This window comes from Panulirus ornatus, chromosome 22, assembly GCF_036320965.1.
Source record: "Panulirus ornatus isolate Po-2019 chromosome 22, ASM3632096v1, whole genome shotgun sequence".
NCBI lineage: Eukaryota > Metazoa > Arthropoda > Malacostraca > Decapoda > Palinuridae > Panulirus > Panulirus ornatus.
In genome coordinates this window covers 5,867,493-5,886,015 of record NC_092245.1, presented here as the reverse complement: position 1 = coordinate 5,886,015, position 18,523 = coordinate 5,867,493, and the positions used below count along the sequence as shown (strand labels likewise).

The 18,523-nt window shown below is 40.6% G+C and overlaps 1 protein-coding gene across 4 annotated transcripts in view; it reads left to right on the top strand.

Moving 5' to 3' along the window:
* The window catches only part of LOC139756512 (uncharacterized), a 650,205-nt gene that overhangs the window by 516,722 nt on the left and 114,960 nt on the right, over positions 1 to 18,523 (top strand). For all 4 annotated transcript variants that reach the window (XM_071675967.1, XM_071675968.1, XM_071675969.1 and 1 more), the window contains one exon: positions 10,495 to 10,564. In XM_071675967.1, the coding sequence (XP_071532068.1) occupies positions 10,495 to 10,564 (70 nt within the window). The remainder of the gene's footprint in view (positions 1 to 10,494; positions 10,565 to 18,523) is intronic.

The following is an 18,523-nucleotide window of genomic DNA, read 5'->3' as shown; positions in this document are numbered from 1 at the left end:
TGTGTCCTGCAAGCATGGGAGATTTTCCAGGATAATCGCTATGGAAGTCAGTGACATTATCTTTCATCTTTCATTGTTTCCAGTGATGAAGCACTGGTCTAACTCACCCTTCACTAACTGCTTAATTTTGATCATAGCTGTGTACTTAATTTGGACTTGCATATGACCATAAGTGACTGCCACTAGGATGACATCATTGACTCTCTCTTTAACCGCCATATAGAGCACACAACCCTCTAGAAACCCCATAAGATTTTGTACTCACCAAACATTTTTGCTACCACTGTTTTTTTCCATCGTGTGTAGCAATATCCTTTTTCTTTTTTAAATGATTTAAGAATGTTTTTTTGTGTGTGCCATGGTAAATATTTAAAGGCAGACAGTATGAATTATTATTATTATTTTTTTTTTTTTTTTTTTTTTGCTGTCTCCCGCGCTTTGCGAGGTAGCGCACGGAAACAGACGAAAGAAATGGCCCAACCCCCCCCATACACATGTATATACACACGTCCACACACGCAAGCACACACACCTACACAGCTTTCCATGGTTTACCCCAGACGCTTCAGATGCCCTGTTTTAATCCACTGACAGCACGTCAACCCCAGTATACCACATCGATCCAATTCACTCCATTCCTTGCCCTCCTTTCACCCTCCTGCATGTTCAGGCCCCGATCACACAAAATCTCCTTCATGTCATCTTTCCACCTAAAATTTGGTCTCCCACGTCTCCTCGTTCCCTCCACCTCCGACACACACATCCTCCCGGTCAATCTTTCCTCACTCATTCTCTCCATGTGCCCAAACCATTTCAAAACACCCCCCTCTGCTCTCTCAACCACGCTCTTTTTATTTCCACACATCTCTCCTACCCTTACGTTACCCACTCGATCAAACCACCTCACACCACACATTGTCCTCAAACATCTCACTTCCAGCACATCCATCCTCCTGCGCACAACTCTATCCATAGCCCATGCCTCACAACCATACAACATTGTTGGAACCACTATTCCCCCAAACATACCCATTTTTGCTTTCCGAGATAATGGTCTCGACTTCCACACATTCTTCAAGGCTCCCAGGATTTTCGCCCCCTCCCCCACCCTATGATTCACTTCCGCTTCCATGGTTCCATCCGCTGCCAGATCCACTCCCAGATATCTAAAACACTTTACTTCCTCCAGTTTTTCTCCATTCAAACTTACCTCCCAATTGACTTGATCCTCAACCCTACTGTACCTAATAACCTTGCTCTTATTCACATTTACTCTTAACTTTCGTCTTTCACACACTTTACCAAACTCAGTCACCAGCTTCTGCTGTTTCTCACATGAATCGGCCACCAGCGCTGTATCATCAGCGAACAACAACTGACTCACTTCCCAAGCTCTCTCATCCACAACAGACTTCATACTTGCCCCTCTTTCCAAAACTCTTGCATTCACCTTCCTAACAACCCCATCCATAAACAATTATGTACATGAATTATGTACATGTGTATATATGTATATGTCTGCGTGTGTATATATATGTGTACATTGAGATGTATAGGTATGTATATTTGTGTGTGTGGACGTGTATGTATATACATGTGTATGGGGGTGGGTTGGGCCATTTCTTTTGTCTGTTTCCTTGCGCTACCTCGCAAACGTGGGAGACAGCGACAAAGCGAAATAAATAAATATAATACTTGTATTTTTGTATGTGCAGTTGGCATGATCTAGAATCTTTGCTGTATAACCCCAGGATGCCTTAATGGGGCTCTTGCAATTCCAAGACTTTGGTACAATCAGTAGTAGAGAAAAGATAGACTCTAGGGAGTGATAAGTTCTTTATTGAGATTGAACTCCTTTTGTTTCAAGATTCACGATAGATTTATACCATATCAGGTGTATAGAATTCAAAAATGACGTCCATTTTTTATCAAAACCTACAGATTTCTGAGAAATGCATATCACCTAGGTGGTTTCCAATTATCAACTCATATATAACGCAGATGAAGCCCAGGTCTTTTATATTCTTTCTTTCTTTAATTCATACTGAGCACTGTACGTCTTTTATGTGAGGGTGCTGGGCTGATTGTCATATTGAATTGGAGAGAGTAAATGTGCCAGTTTCACTATCTCATAATTGGAGGTGTTAACTCCCTATATTTTACCTCTTTTAGGTAGAAATAGGCTTTTTATTGTGATTTATTTATTCCATGTTATATTTTCACATCATATATCCCCTTTAGCCCAAGGGGTTTCACTTTAGCAGAATGAAATTTGCCACTTCTTTTGGAATTGTTAGGATACAGTAAACATTTGTGAATTTTTTGTGGAGATTCTGCTTAGTTTGTAGTATGGATACATGAAAATACAATGGGATATTAGAGTAAGAAATCATCTCTGGAAAAAGAGGGAATGGCCAACTACAAACACCTTTATTCCAGGATCATAGATAATCATTCATGAAAAGTTGATTGAGCCCAATAAAGTTTTGTTACCACCACACTGTAGAAAGTTGGGGTTGATGAAGCAGTTTGTCAAAGCAGTAGATGAGTCTGGAAACTGCTTTAGGTAACTTTGCTGTAAATTTCCAAAACTTGCTTAGGAAAAAGTAATAGAAGGCATCTTTATTGGGCCACAAATCACAAAGTTGACACAGTATGAGCAATTTGAAGGAACACAACACAATAGTGAAAGCCTGGACTGCATCCAAGAGTGTAATCCAAAACTCTCTGGTTAATCGCAAAGATAGCAACTGCAAGGGCATTTTTTGTGGAGATTCTGCTTAGTTTGTAGTATGGATACATGAAAATACAATGGGATATTAGCGTAAGAAATCATCTCTGGAAAAAGAGGGAATGGCCAACTACAAACACATTTATTCCAGGATCATAGATAATCATTCATGAAAAGCTGATTGAGCCCAATAAAGTTTTGTTACCACCACACTGTAGAAAGTTAAGGTTGATGAAGCAGTTTGTCAAAGCAGTAGATGAGTCTGGAAACTGCTTTAGGTAACTTTGCTGTAAATTTCCAAAACTTGCTTAGGAAAAAGTAATAGAAGGCATCTTTATTGGGCCACAAATCACAAAGTTGACTCAGTATGAGCAATTTGAAGGAACACAACACAATAGTGAAAGCCTGGACTGCATCCAAGAGTGTAATCCAAAACTCTCTGGTTAATCGCAAAGATAGCAACTGCAAGGGCATCGTCAATGAAATGCCCTTCAAATTTGAAAAATTTGGCTGCAACATGAGTCAGAAAGTGTGGTGAGAATGACTGTGAAAAAGCATCTAGCAAAAGGTAACAGGCGCTATGCAGTTTTTATGGATGTGGAGAATGCTTATGACAGAGAGGAGGGGAATGCTTTATGGGATGTATTAAGGATACATGGGATAGGGGGATAACTGTTAGATGGTGTGAAACCTTCAATAGAAAAGCAAATGCGTGTGTAAGAGTGGATGGGGAGCTGAGTGAAAGTTTCAGTATACATGTGGATGTGAGGCAGGGCTTGTGTGATGTCACTGTGGCGTTTTAACATATATGTGGATAGAGTAGTAAGTGAGATGAAAGCAAAAACTTGGGAAAGGGGGTGCTGCTGTGGAATGTGGTGGTGAAGTATGGTGGCTAGTGAAAAGCCTGTTTGCGGAAGATAATGTGTTGTTTGCTGAGAGTGAAGAGGAGTTTCAGAAGGTTTTATGCCTTATGATGTGTGTAAGTGTAGGCAGTTGAAAGTATATTTAAGCAAAGGTATAAAGTAATAGTGTTTAAAAGGAAACAGGAGAGGATAGATTTTGCAAAAACCCTATGGAGTGAAAGATGAAAGTGCGCTAAACCATGTTAGAATATTGGGAGTAGAAAGCCTGGAAGAGGTGAGAGAATTTAAATCTGTAGGAGCACTCTTGCTTAAGTTTGGTGACATGGAAGGAAGGAGAGGTAACGGAGGAAGCAGTACAGGGTAGAAGTGTCATTGGGTCTTTTAATAGAATAACAAAGAGTAGAGCTGAAAGTATGGAAGTAAAGAAAGGATTAAGGGACAGTAAAATCCTCCCTACCCAAACCTGTGTAGCTGAAACATGGACATGGAACAAGTCACAGAGGTCAAGAATCCAGGCTGTTGAAATGAGCTATTTGAGAGGAGCATGTGGTATGACCTGATGGAATGAAGAAAGAAATTAGGGGATATATGAGGTATGTGATATGGCAGGGAATGCAAAAGGAATGAATTGTGGAGTGGTAGAGTGGGAGAAATGTAATGTTTTGAGGTGGTTTTGCAGAATCTATAATCTTCAGTTTCCTTTTGAATAGCTTTACTGTACCTTTACTTAGATTTATCTTCAGTCACTTACACAGATATATAAAAGACACAAAACCTTCTACATCTCCTCTTCACTCCCAGCAAACAACACATCATCTTCTGCAAACAGGCTTATCGCTAGCCACCATACTTCACCACATTCCATGGTCTACAGAAAGTGTATGATGGTATAATTGAGAAGGGTTTGTGCAAGAGGGATACCACCTATGACATGAGGAAATAGAGTGGAAGAGCATTAGAGGGAGAGTAATGGTGGAAATATGTGGAATGGTTTATGCGAGGCAGGCATGTAAGGACAGTGGAAAGTGAAAAACCTTTTGCTTGGCCACCCCCTTGATGGTAGTTCCTGGAGGGAATGGGTGTCAGATATACAGATGGATAGATTGAGAGGATGAGGTAAGGAAAGGATGACTAAGAGGGTATACATATTAGAAGTGTAAGGAACAAGGAAAAGTGAATACCATGGAGGAGATGGAAGGATGGAGTGAGAGATACTTTTAGCTTTGGGGCCGAACATTAAGGAGGTTGCAGAGGTGTGCCAGGGATAGAGCAAATAAAATTACTTTAATTGGTCACAACTGTTTTTTTATATCACATTGTTTAACAACTTGTTTGAACACGAACAAGTCAGCTCGGAAGACATACACTATTATTCTGATCTATTTTAGCTACTTTTGGCCAAATTCAGATCATTTTAGCATGTTTTAAGGTTTCGTCATACTAGGAACTTGGGATGCCCTGTCTTTATTGAAATAGGTGGCTTAGAATCTTTCCTGACTAATTCACCTTTCAACTTGATGGTACAGATGCTGTAAGATTATAGTTGGTAGGTTCTGAACGACCAGGGAGGTATATTACCAGTACTACCTACTTGGGGATTGGGAGGTTTAGTGACCACTGCGTACTGAGCCGGCACGTCTGTGGTTATCAAGTTGTACTTCTCTTACTCAGGTTGCTGTCTTTTCTTTCTGCCTCATCCGTGTATGAACTACTGACATTCTGTCCACAAACAAACTCTCCTTGACAACACTTCACTCACAAAGCTCATTCTTCCTGACTCTAGATTTTTCTGCAGTGAGCACTATTTAGGAGCCCTGTCTTTTGGTGAAATGTTAGGAGCAATAGATAGAAATTTTAGGTTGGAACATTTAGGCAGGAGCATTACAGTAGGTGGAAGTAGTAGGTAGGGCTGGAGCATCAGGTAGTAGTCAGTATGAACATTAGGTAGGAGCCTCCACAAACACTGCACTAAAGTTACTCTCTGCCAGTTGGCTGTTAAGGATGAGGCACTAAAGGCTAAGAAGCAGCACTGGCATTCCCTAGTTGTGGAGACTCTGAGACTCTGTTTCCATGGCTACCCCTTCAAGGGAGTTCCAGATGAGGACAGGCATCAGAGATAGATAGATAGGTACAGAGGCTGCTGTCCTCCTTTCCCTTTTGCAATGCAGGTTCACTTGTATTAGGGTGACTTGCTGGATGTTTTAGCATAATGGCAGCTAGTACACATAGGCTTAAGTATATAATTATATGAGGCAAACAGCACATCCTTAGTCAGCAAATGCTAGCAAAGAGCTAATATGTTGGTTAGCATGGCATGGATGGCATCACTTCTGTGTTGACATCTAGGCTTGCACTGTACTACAATGGCTCATGTTATATATAACGAAAAGATGGGAGTAATGTATGTGCTTGCACTATACCAGAATCATTGTATCCAGTCATTGTGTACCTTGACACTTATATATTTACTCAATACATTCAGTTTCATCAGTTTGACCATTAACATTGAATTGATATTCACTGAGATGAGGGAAGATCTTTGGAAAATGTCAGACAACTTACTGCTTTCAAAATGAAAGAAAAATTCATCAGTCCTAGTGAGATTAATGATTCTGTCGTCAAATTGCGGGGTTGATCTTGAGGATTCTGGGTGATATCAAGGATCTTATTACTTGCGGTATCACCCTGTCCCTGCTTCAAACTAGAAATCGCAACCTTCCTTCCTCTCCACATACATCTTTGCATATATTTCTTCTTTTATTGGTGAATGCTCTTCACTTTTTTTTTACTGCTCCTGTAGGGTACACATTTATTATATTTTCATTTATCAATTTATAGAATTCAGTGTATTTTGTCTCATGTCATACACAAGTGATGAAGATTAAGTTTATGGATAGATGAATGAGAGTTGGATAACATATATAACATATTATACTAAGATACAATATTCTGTTCTTAATATTTTCTCTGAATGTTAAAATTGATAATGTACGGAACATGTAGAGGAAAAGATGCGAAGGATGTATGTAGCAAATATAGGGGAACAAGTCTATTAAGTATATCAGGAAAAGTGTATGCAAGAATATTAATTGACAGAGTGATGTAAGTGACTGAATGCAGAATAAGTGAAGAGCAAGTGGGTTTTAGAAAGATTGTTTGTATGTGGGTCAGAATTTTGGAGGAAGGATGACCATGAAAAAGTATTTAAGGGAATAAGTTATATTCAGCTCTTATGGATCTGGAGAAAGCATATGACAGAGTCAAGTGGAATGCTTTGTGGGATGTGTTAAGGATGTATGTATGGTAAAGGGGGGCAAACTGTTGGATGGTGTAAAAGCCCTCTATAGAGGAGAAAATGGGTGTGTAAGGGTAGATGGAGAACTGAGCAAAAGTTTTGGGATGCATGTAGGTGTGAAGCAGGGCTTTTTGATATTTATATGGATGGAGTGATAAACTTTTTTATTATTATTGACATACTTAGTTGCTGTCTCTAGCGTTAGTGAGGTAGTGAAAGGAAACACAGACAAAAGAATGGCCCAACCCACCTACATACACATGTATATACATAAACACCCACACATGCACATATACATACCTATACATTTCAATGTATACATACATATACACATGTACATATTCATACTTGCTGCCTTCATCCATTCCCGTTGCCACCCCACCACGCATGAAAAACAGCCCACATATGTTCACACTGTCTCTAGCTGTCTTGTGTAATGCAATGAAACCACGCCTCCCTTTCCACATCCCGGCCCCACAACACTTTCCATGGTTTACCCCAGACGCACGTCGACCTCGGTATATCACATCATTCCAATTCACTCTATTCCTTGCACACCTTTCACCCTCCTGTATGTTCAGGCCCTGATCACCCAAAGTCTTTTTCACTCCATCCTTCCACCTCCCACTTCTCATTCCCTCCACCTCTGACTTATATCCTCTTTGTCAATCTTTCCTCACTCATTCTCTTCATTTGACCAAACTATTTCAATACACCCTCTTCTGCTCTCTCAACCACACTCTGTTTTTTACCACACATCTCTCTTACCCTTTCATTACTTACTCAATCAAACCACCTCACACCACATATTGTCCGCAAACATTTCATTTCCAACACGTCCACCCTCCTCCGCAAAACCCTGTCTATAGCCCATGCCACGCAACCATATAATATTGTTTGTTGGAACCACTATTCCTTCAAACATACCCATTTTTGCTCTCTGAGACAGCGTTCTCGCCTTCCACACATTCTTCAATGCTCCCAGAACCTTTGCCCCGTCCCCCACTCTTTGAGTCACTTCAGCTTACATGGTTCCATCCGCTGCTAAAACCACTCCCAGATATCTAAAACACTTCACTTCCTCCAGTTTTTCTCCATTCAAACTTGCCTTCCAATTACCTTGTCCCTCAACACTACTGAACCTAATTACCTTGCTCTTATTCACATTTACTCTCAGCCTTCTTCTTTCACACACTTTACCAAACTCATTCACCAACTTCTGCAGTTTCTCACTCGAATCAGCCACAAGTGCTGTATCATCAGCGAACAGCAACTGACTCACTTCCCGAGCCCTCTCATTCACAACAGACTGCATACTTTCCCCTCTCTCCAAAACTCTTGCATTCACCTCCCTGACTACCCCATCCATAAACAAATTAAACAACCATGGAGACATCACACACCCCTGCCGCAAACCGACATTCTCTGGGAACCAATCACTTTCCTCTCTCCCTACTCATACACATGCCTTACATCCTTGATGAATACTTTTCACTGCTTCTAGTAACTTACCTCTCCCACCATATACTCTTAATACCATCTACAAAGCATCTCTATCAACTCTATCATATGCCTTCTCCAGATCCATAAATGCTACATACAAATCCATTTGCTTTTCTAAGTATTTCTCGCATACATTCTTCAAAGCAAACACCTGATCCACACATCCTCTACCACTTCTGAAACCACACTGCTTTTCCCCAATCTGAATCTCCATACATGCCTTTACTCTCTCAATCAATACCCTCCCATATAATTTCCCAGGAATACTTGACAAACTTATACCTCTGTAATTTGAACACTCACCTATATCCCATTTGCCTTCGTACAATGGCACTATGCATGCATTCCGCCAATGCTCAGGCACTTCACCATGAACCATACATATATTGAATATCCCAAGGAAAAGGGATCCAGAGATGGAGTGTGGCAGTGAGATATGGTGGCTAGTGGCAAGCTTGTTTGCTGATGATACTGTGTTGTTTGCAGAGAGTGAAGAGGAGTTGTAAAAGGTTGTGTTTTGTGATATGTAAACAGAGGAGATTGAAGGTAAATGCAAGTAAAAGTAAAGTAATGGTGTTTGAAAGGAAATGGAGTGAAAGTATAGATTCTGTAAAACCATGTAGAGTGAGAGAAGAAAGTGTGCTGAATTGTGCTGTGGATATTGCAAGGGGTTGGTGGACTGGAAGATGGAAGAAGTGAGTTATTTTAAGTATCTAGAAGCTGTCAGGGGAAGTGTAATGATATGGAAGGAGAGACACTGGAGAGAGCAGTATAGGATAGAAGAGTCAGTGGGTCCCTTAATAGAATAATGAGGGTAGAGGTTTAAGTATGGAAGTGAAGAGAGGATTAAGGGACAGCATAGTCTTTCCAGCCCTGATCTGTGCAGCCAAAACATGGACATGGAATGAGGCACAGAGATCAAGAATCCAGGCAGTGGAAATGAGGTATTTGAGAAAAGCATGTTGTGTGACTAGACGGAATGAAGAAAGAAATGAAAGGGTGTATGAGAGATGTGGTATGGCAAGCAGTGCAAAGGGAATGAATGTGGAGTGGTAGAGTGTGTGAAATGTAATACTCTGAGGTGGTTTAGGCCTGTGGAAAGAATGAAAGACTGGGAATTTACAAGGATAACGTATGATAGTACAATTAAATGGGTTTGTGTGAGTCGCAGACCACCTGTGAGATGGGCACATAGGATGGAGGTATACTTGAGGGAAAGAAACAGAGGAAGAATGTGTGGAATGGTGTATGCGAGGGAGGCATGTAAGGATGGGGATAAGTGGAGACTTTTTCCGTGGCCACCCCTTGATGGGAGTTTCCAGAGGGAACGGGCATCAGAGATATAGATAGATAGATAAATAGACATATAGAGTGATATATACAATATTTTATGCTTAATGTTTTCTTTAAATGCTTAGATTAATAATGGACAAAACACACAGATTAATGACGTACACTTGGTAAGAAATGTATCTTCCCAAATACTTTTAGTGAATTTTGAAATGATATTGATGACCCATGTCTCAATAGAGTTTGTAAATATGAATGCGAAACAGTTTTTTGATAAGTAAGGTTGCCTACCTTATAGATATTTCCATTAAAATATGAAAGCAAACATGTATCATGGCAAAAGTAATCAACGGAATTACTGTAACATGAAAGCTTGGCTACCCTTGTGAGGTGAGACCAATGGTCATTTTTCATAATCCATCATACAGCAAAGTTAGTTTTATGATACTTTTTTGATCTGAACTGTACTGTGTTTCTTGACATTTTCTTTATAGTTTTTCTGAAAATTTGGTTCAGAAGTCTTAGGAGACTGTGGTAAAATGTGATTCTCTTTATGGTGACTCCACTAAGTTGTGTTAACCTGAAACACATCTTATATGTTTAAATGGGACCAGTTATCCCCATTCACATTGGCCAAACGCAAATCTTTTAGATCTGTTTTCCAATGCTAAGAACACTACCGTTCTAAAGCATTTTAGAACATTTTCATACATGCAAAATACTTTCATGCTCTTTTTGTTTTAGTAATATTGTGCCCATATAACTTTTTATTTTACATTATTGTTTTATTGATAAAAACATTTATATTTCAGGGTGAGATGATGAGGGCTGTACCACCACCATACCTGCACGTGTACCCCTCGCAGTATTATAGTATTTATGGTAAGCTACAAGGAATATTGTATATTATGTTAATGAGTAACTTCAAATTACCCAAATTTAACATCATGCACATGCATGGTCTGATACATGGTCAATGAAATTCATTCCAAATAAACGAAAATTAATGAGATTGGGAGACTGTGAGTGAATGTCTTGTTATGAATATGATTGACAAAATGAGTGAGATGACAGAGTCTTTGTGTTGGAAGTGCTTAAGAATCAACATTATGCCTCAGAGTTCCACCGCTAGAGAAATGTAAAAGGAAACAAACTGGTAGCAGAAAAATATTAGAATCCATCTTAATGAAGTACTTCGATAAGGGAAAATTCAGCACGCCGTTCACAGCATAGGTGATGACAAAATAGAATATGCTTATAAAGTTTGGTCACTGCACTTAACCTGTCAATTGCAGTTTCCCAAGACGTTGAATGTGCCTTAGTTTAAGATCTTTATTTTACCATCTGAGAGCTTTTTGCTAACAAATAGAGAATTATACCTTATCATGACCAAAGTTTATGTATGTTTGGGAGGTACGTGTGACTGGAGAAAAACTGGAGGAAGTGAAGTGTTATATCTGGGAACCATGGAAGCGGAAGTGAGACACAGGGTGGGGGAGGGGGCGAAGGTTCTGGGAGCATTGAAGAATGTGTGGAAGACCAGAATGTTATCTCAGAGAGCAAAAATGGGTATGTTTGAATGAATAGTGGTTCCAGAAATGTTATATGGTTGCGAGGCATGGGCTATAGATAGGGTTGTGTGAAGGAGGGTGAATGTGTTGGAAATTAAATGTTTGAGGAAAATATGTGGTGTGAGTGGTTTGATCAAGCAATTAATGAAAGGGTAAGAGAGACGTGTGGTAATAGAAAGAGCATGCTTGAGAGAGCAGAAAAGGGTGTGTTGAAATGGTTTGGACATATGGAGAGAATGAGTGAGGAAAGATTGACAAAGAGGATATATGTGTCATTGGTGGAGGGAAGAAGTGGGAGACCAAATTTGAGGTGGAAGGATGGTGTGAAAAAGATATTGAGTGAACGGAGCTTGAACATACTGGAGGTTGAAAGGTATGCAAGGAATAGAGTGAATTGGAACAATGTGGTATAACGGGATGGATGTGCTGTCAATGGATTGAACCAGGGCATGTGAAGCATCTGGGGTAAACCATGGAAAGGTGTGTGGGGCCTGGATGTGGAAAGGGAGCTGTGGTTTCAGTGCATTACACATGACAGCTAGAGGCTGAGTGTGAACGAATGTGGCCTATTTTGTCTTTTCCTGGCAGTACCTCACTGGGGGGGATGCTATTTTCATGTGTGGTGGGGTAGCGACGGGAATGGATGAAGGCAGTAAGTATGAATATGTACATGTGTGATATGTATATGTCTGTGTATGTATATGTAGAAATGTATACGTATGTATATATGCGTGTATGTGCGTTTATGTTTATACATGTGTGTGTGGGAGGGTTGGGCCATTCCTCGTCTGTTTCCTTGCATTACCTTCTTAACATGGGAGATGGCAATTAAGTATAACAAAAAGATAATATTTTTATATTTCATTGTATACTTAATTGGTGTTTCCCGCATCAGCGAGGTAGCACCAGGAAACACACAAAGAATGGCTCATCCACACATATACACACATAAAAACGCCCATACATGCACCTGTACATATCAACGTACACATACATACACATACACAGACATAGAGTTTTTTTTCATACTATTTGCCATTCCCCACGTTAGTGGGATAGCGTTAAGAACAGAGGACTGAGCCTTTGAGAGAATATCCTCACTTGGCCTCCCTTCTCTGTTCCTTTTATAGGAAAACTAAAAATGAGAGGGAAGGATTTCCAGCCCCCCTCTCCCTTCCCATTTAGTCGCCTTCCATGACACGCAGGGAATACGTGAGAATTATTCTTTCTCCCCTGTCCCCAGGGATAGTACATATGTATACATGTACATATTCATACTTCCTTGCTTTCGTCCGTTGTTAATGTTAAAGCTACCCCTGCTACACTGAGGTAGTGCCAGGAAAACAGACAAAAAGGGCACATTTGTTCACACTCAGTCTCTAGCTGTCATGTGTAATGCACCGAAACCAGATCCAGGCCCAGCAGACCTTCCATGGTTTACCCCAGATGCTTGTTCAGTCCATTGACTGCACACTGACCCTGGTATACCACATCATTCAAATTCACTCTATTCCTTGCATGCCTCTCACCCTCCTGCATATTCAGGCCCCAATCACTCGGAGTCTTTTTCACTCCATCCTTCCACCTCCACTTTAGTCTCCCACTTCTCTATCTTCCCTTCACTTATGACACATACCCCTTTGTCAATCTTTCCTCACTTGTTCTCTCCATATGTCCAAACCATTTCAACACACCCTCTTGTGCTCTCTCAACCACACTCTTTTTATTACCACACATCTCTCTTATCCTTTCATTGCTTACTTGATCAAACCACCTTACACCACATATTGTCCTCAAACATTTCATTTCCAACACATCCACCCTCCTCCGTACAACCCTATCTATAGCCCATGCCTTGCAACCATACAGCATTGTTGGAACTACTATTCCTTCAAATATACCCTTATTTGCTCTCTGGGATAATGTTCTCTCCTTCCACACATTCTTCAATGTGTCAAAACCTTAGCCCCCTCCCCCCACCCTGTGACTCACTTCCGATTCCATGGTTTCATCCACTGCTAAGTCCACTCCCAGATATCTAAAACACTTCACTTCCTCCAATTTTTCTCCATTCAAACTTACATCCCAATTAACTTGTCCCTCAACCCTACTGAACCTAATAAACTTACTCTTAATCACATTTCTCTGAACTTTCTCCTTTCACACACTTTTCCAAACTCAGTCACCAGCTTCTGCAGTTTCTCACCCAGATTAGCCACTAGAGCTGTATCATTAGCGAACAACAACTGACTCACTTCCCAGGCCCTGTCGTCCACAACAGACTGCGTTCTCACCCCCTCACTAACACACTTGCATTTACCTCCCTAACCACCCCATCTATAAACAAAGGAGCATGGGGACATCACCCACCCCTACCACAAACCGACATTCGCTGGGAACCAGTCACTCTCCTCTCTTCCTAATCGTTCACATGCCTTACATCCCTTGTAAAATTTTTTCACCGCTTCTAGCAACTTACTTCCCAAACCATATGCTCTTAAGACCTTCCAGAAAGCATCTCTGTCAACCCTATCATATGCCTTCTCCAGATTCATAAATGCTACATACAAATCCATCTGTTTTTCTAAGTATTTCTCACATATTCTCACATACATTCTTCAAAGCAAACACTTGATCCACACATCCTCTACCACTTCTGAAACCACACAGCTCTTCCCCAGTCTGATGCTCTATATGTGCTTTCACCCTCTCAATCAATACCCCCCCATTTGATTTCCCAGGAATACTCAACAAACTTATTTTTTTGTAGTTTGAACACTCACCTTTATCCCCTATGCCTTTGTATAATGGCAGTATGCATGCATTCTGCCAATCCTCAGGCACCTCACCATGATCCATACATATGTTGAATATCCTTCCCAATGAATCACCAACACAGTTACCGACTTTTTTATTGAATTCCACTGCAATACATCCAAACCCACTGCTTTGCTGGATTTTATCTTCAGCAAAGTTTTCACTACCTCTTCTCTCTTTACCAAACCATTCTCCCTGACCCTCTCACTTTGCACACCACCCTGACCAAAACACCCTATATCTGCCACTCTATCATCAAACACATTCAGTAAACCTTCGGAATACTCACTCCATCTTCTCGCTTCATCACCACTTGTTATTACCTCCCCACTTACCCCCTTCACTGATGTTTCTATTTGTTCTTGTCTTTTGCACGTTATTTACCTCCTTCCAAAACATATTTTTATTTTCATTAAAATTTAATGATACTCTCACATTTCAACATATACATAGACAGACATATACATATATACACATGCACATATTCATACATGCTGCCTTCATCCATTCCCGCTGCCACCCTGCTACACATAAAATGACACCCCCCTCCCCCTACGTGCGTGTGAGGTAGCACTCTATTATCAAACACATTCAGTAAACCTTCAGAATACTCACTTCATCTTCTCGCTTCATCACCACTTGTTATTACCTCCCCACTTACCCCCTTCACTGATGTTCCTATTTGTTCTTGTCTTTTGCACGTTATTTACCTCCTTCCAAAACATATTTTTATTTTCATTAAAATTTAATGATACTCTCACATTTCAACATATACATAGACAGACATATACATATATACACATGCACGTATTCATACATGCTGCCTTCATCCATTCCCTCTGCCACCGTGCCACACATAAAATGACACCCCCCTCCCCCTACATGCATGTGAGGTAGCACTAGGAAAGGACAGCAAAGGCTACATTTGTCCACACTCAGACTCTAGCTGTCATGTGTAATGACATGCGTAAGACAAGATAACAAATAGGAACATTAGTGAAGGGGGCAAATGGGGAGGTAATAAGTAGTGATGAAGTGAGGAGGAGATGGAGTGAGTATTTTGAAGGTTTGTTGAAAGTTTGTGATGACAAAAGTGGCAGATATAGAATGACGAGTGGCAGATATAGGGTGTTTTGTTCTGGGTAGTGTGCAAAGTGAGAGGGTCAGGGAGAATGGTTTGGTAAAGAGAGTAGAGGTAGTGAAAGCTTTGCAGTAGTGAAAGCTTTGCAGAAGATGAAAGCCAGCAAGGTAGCTGGTTTGGAAAGTATTGCAGTGGAATTTATTAAAGAAGTGGGTGACTGTGTTGTTGATTGGTTGGTAAGGACATTCAGTGTATGTATGGATCATGATGAAGCACCTGAGGATTGGCAGAATGCATGCATAAGTGCCATTGTACAAAGGCAAAGGGGATAAAGGTGAGTGTTCAAATTACAGTGGCATATGTTTGTTTCGTATTCCAGGGAAATTATATGGGAGGGTATTGATTGAGAGGGTAAATGCATGTACAGAGCATCAGATATGGAGAAGAGCAGTGTTGTTTCTGAAGTGGTAGAGGATGTGTGGGTCAGGTGTTTACTTTAAAAAATGTATGTGAGAAGTACTTGGAAAAAGATGGATTTATGTGTAGCAGTTATGGACCTGGAAAAGGCATATGATAGGGATAATAGAGATGCTTTGTGAAAGGTTTTAATAGTATATGGTGTGGGAGGTAAGTTGCTAGAAGGAATGAAAAGTTTTTACCAAGGATGTAAAGCATGCTTAAGAGTAGGAAGAGAGGCGAGTGATTGGTTCCCAGTGAATGTCGGTTTGCAGCAGGGGTGCGTGATGTCCCCATGGTTGTTTAATTTGTTTATGGATGGGGTTATTAGGGAGGTGAATGCAAGAGTTTTGGAGAGAGGGGTGAGTATGCAGTCAGTTCTGGATGAAAGGGCTTGGAAAGTGAATCAGTTGTTGTTTGCTGATGATACAGCGCTGGTGGCTGATTCAGGTGAGAAACTGCAGAGGTTGATGACTAAGTTTGATTAAGTGTGTGAAAGGAGAAAGTTTAGAGTAAATTTGCATATGAACAAGGTTATTAGGTTCAGTAGGGTTGAGGGACAAGTAAATTGGGAGGTAAGTTTGAATGGAGAAAAACTGGAGGAAGTGAAGTGTTTTAGGTATTTGGGAGTGGACTTAGCAGCGGATGGAACCATGGAAGCAGAAGTAAGTCATAGGGTGGGGGAGGGGCAAAGGTTCTGGGAGTGTTGAAGAATGTATAGAAGGAGAGAGCATCAGGAGAGCAAAAATGGGTATGTTTGAAGGAATAGTAGTTCCAGCAATGTTATATCGTTGCGAGGCATGGGCTATAGATAGGATTGTACGGAGGAGGGTGGATGTGTTGGAAATGAAATGTTTGAGGACAGTATGTGGTGTGAGGTGGCTTGATCGAATAAGTAGTGAAAGGGTAAGAGAGATGCTTGGTAATAAAAAGAGTGTGGTTGAGAGAGCAGAGGAGGGTGTGTTGAAATGGTTTGGACACATGGAGATAATGAGTGAGGAAAGATTGACAAAGAGGATATATGTGTTAGAGGCAGAGGGAAGGAGAAGCAGTAGACCAAAATAGTGCTGGAAAAATGATTTTGAGTGATCTAGGCCTGAACGTACAGGAGGGTGAAAATCATGCAAGGAATAGTGTAAATTGGAACGAAGAGGTATACTGGGGTCGACGTGCTGTCAACCAGGGCATGTGAAGTGTCTGGGGTAAACCATGGAAAGGTGTCTGGGGCCTGTATGTGGAATGGGAGCTGTGGTTTTGGTACATTACACATGACAGCTAAAGAGTGAGTGTGAGCGAATGTGGCCTTTTTATTTCTTTTCCTGGTGCTACCTCACTGTAAATGTGGAGGGCAGCTATTTCCTGTGTGGCAGGGTAGCAACAGGAATGGATGAAAGCTGCAATTATGAATACATACATCTGTATATATGTATGTCTGTGTATGTATACGTTTATATGTATATGTGCCTGAATGGGCGTTTATGTATATATATATATATATATATATATATATATATATATATATATATATATATATATATATATATATATATATATATGTGTGTGTGTACATGAATGGTTGGGCCATTCTTCTTCTGCTTCCTTGCACCTCCTTGATGATGCAGGAAACGGCAATTAAGTATAATGAATATGAATGAATGATATGTGTATATGAGTGGATAGGCCATTCTTTGTTTGTTTCCTGGCTTTACCTCGCAGACATGGGAAATGGCGATCAAGCATAATAAATATGGATAATAATATATACATTATCTCTTGGGATAGGGGAGAAGAAATACTTCCCACATATTCCTTGCATGATGTAGAAGGCAACTAAAAGGGGGAGGGATTGGGGGCTGGAAATCCTCCCCTCCCATTTTTAACTTTTCTGATAATTAGGAACAGAGAAGGGGGCCAAGGGAGGACATTCCCTTTAAGGCCCAGTCCTCTGTGCTTAATATTACCTTGCTAACCCGGGAAATGGCGAGTACGTATACATATATGGATGGAGTGATGAGAGAGTTGAAAGAAAACTAGGGAAAGGGGGTGCAGAGATGGAGTGTGGCATTGAGCAGTGAGCTATGGTGACTAATGGCAAGCCTGTATGCTGATTATGGTGTTGTTTGTAGAGAGTGAAGAGGAGTTACAGAGGAGTTTTATGATGTGTGTAACCATAGGCGATTGAAGGTAGACGCAAGTTAAGGTAAAGTAATGGTGTTTGAAAGGAAATAAAAGGAAAAAATTAGATTTTTGAAAACCATATAGAGTGAAAGAGAAAGTGCACTGAGCTGTATTTTGGATAAGGGGGGGAGAAATAATGGAAGATGAGAGAATAAAGTATTTTTGAGCTATTATTCCCATGATAGAATAATGATGGTTTGAGGTGTAAGTGTGGAAGTGAAGAGAGGATTAAAGGACAGCATAGTCCTCCTGATCCTGACATATGCAATCAAAACATGGACATGGAATGAATCACAGGGGTCAAGAATCCAGGCTGTGGAAATGAGCTGTTTGAGAGGAGCATGTGATATGACTAGATGGAATGAAGAAAGAAATGAAAGGGTGTATGAGAGATGTGGTATGGCAGGGAATGCAAAGGGATTGAATTGTAGAGTGGGTGAAACGTAATACTTTGACCATATACACAGAAGGGCATTTATTGCATGAGACAACAGCAGTTCACACACAAATGATGTTCAGGCCCCGATCACACAAAATCCTTTTCACTCCATCTTTCCACCTCCAATTTGGTCTCCCTCTTCTCCTTGTTCCCTCCACCTCCGACACATATATCCTCTTGGTCAATCTTTCCTTACTCATTCTCTCCATGTGCCCAAACCACTTCAAAACACCCTCTTCTGCTCTCTCAACCACGCTCTTTTTATTTCCACACATCTCTCTTACCCTGACAGTTACATA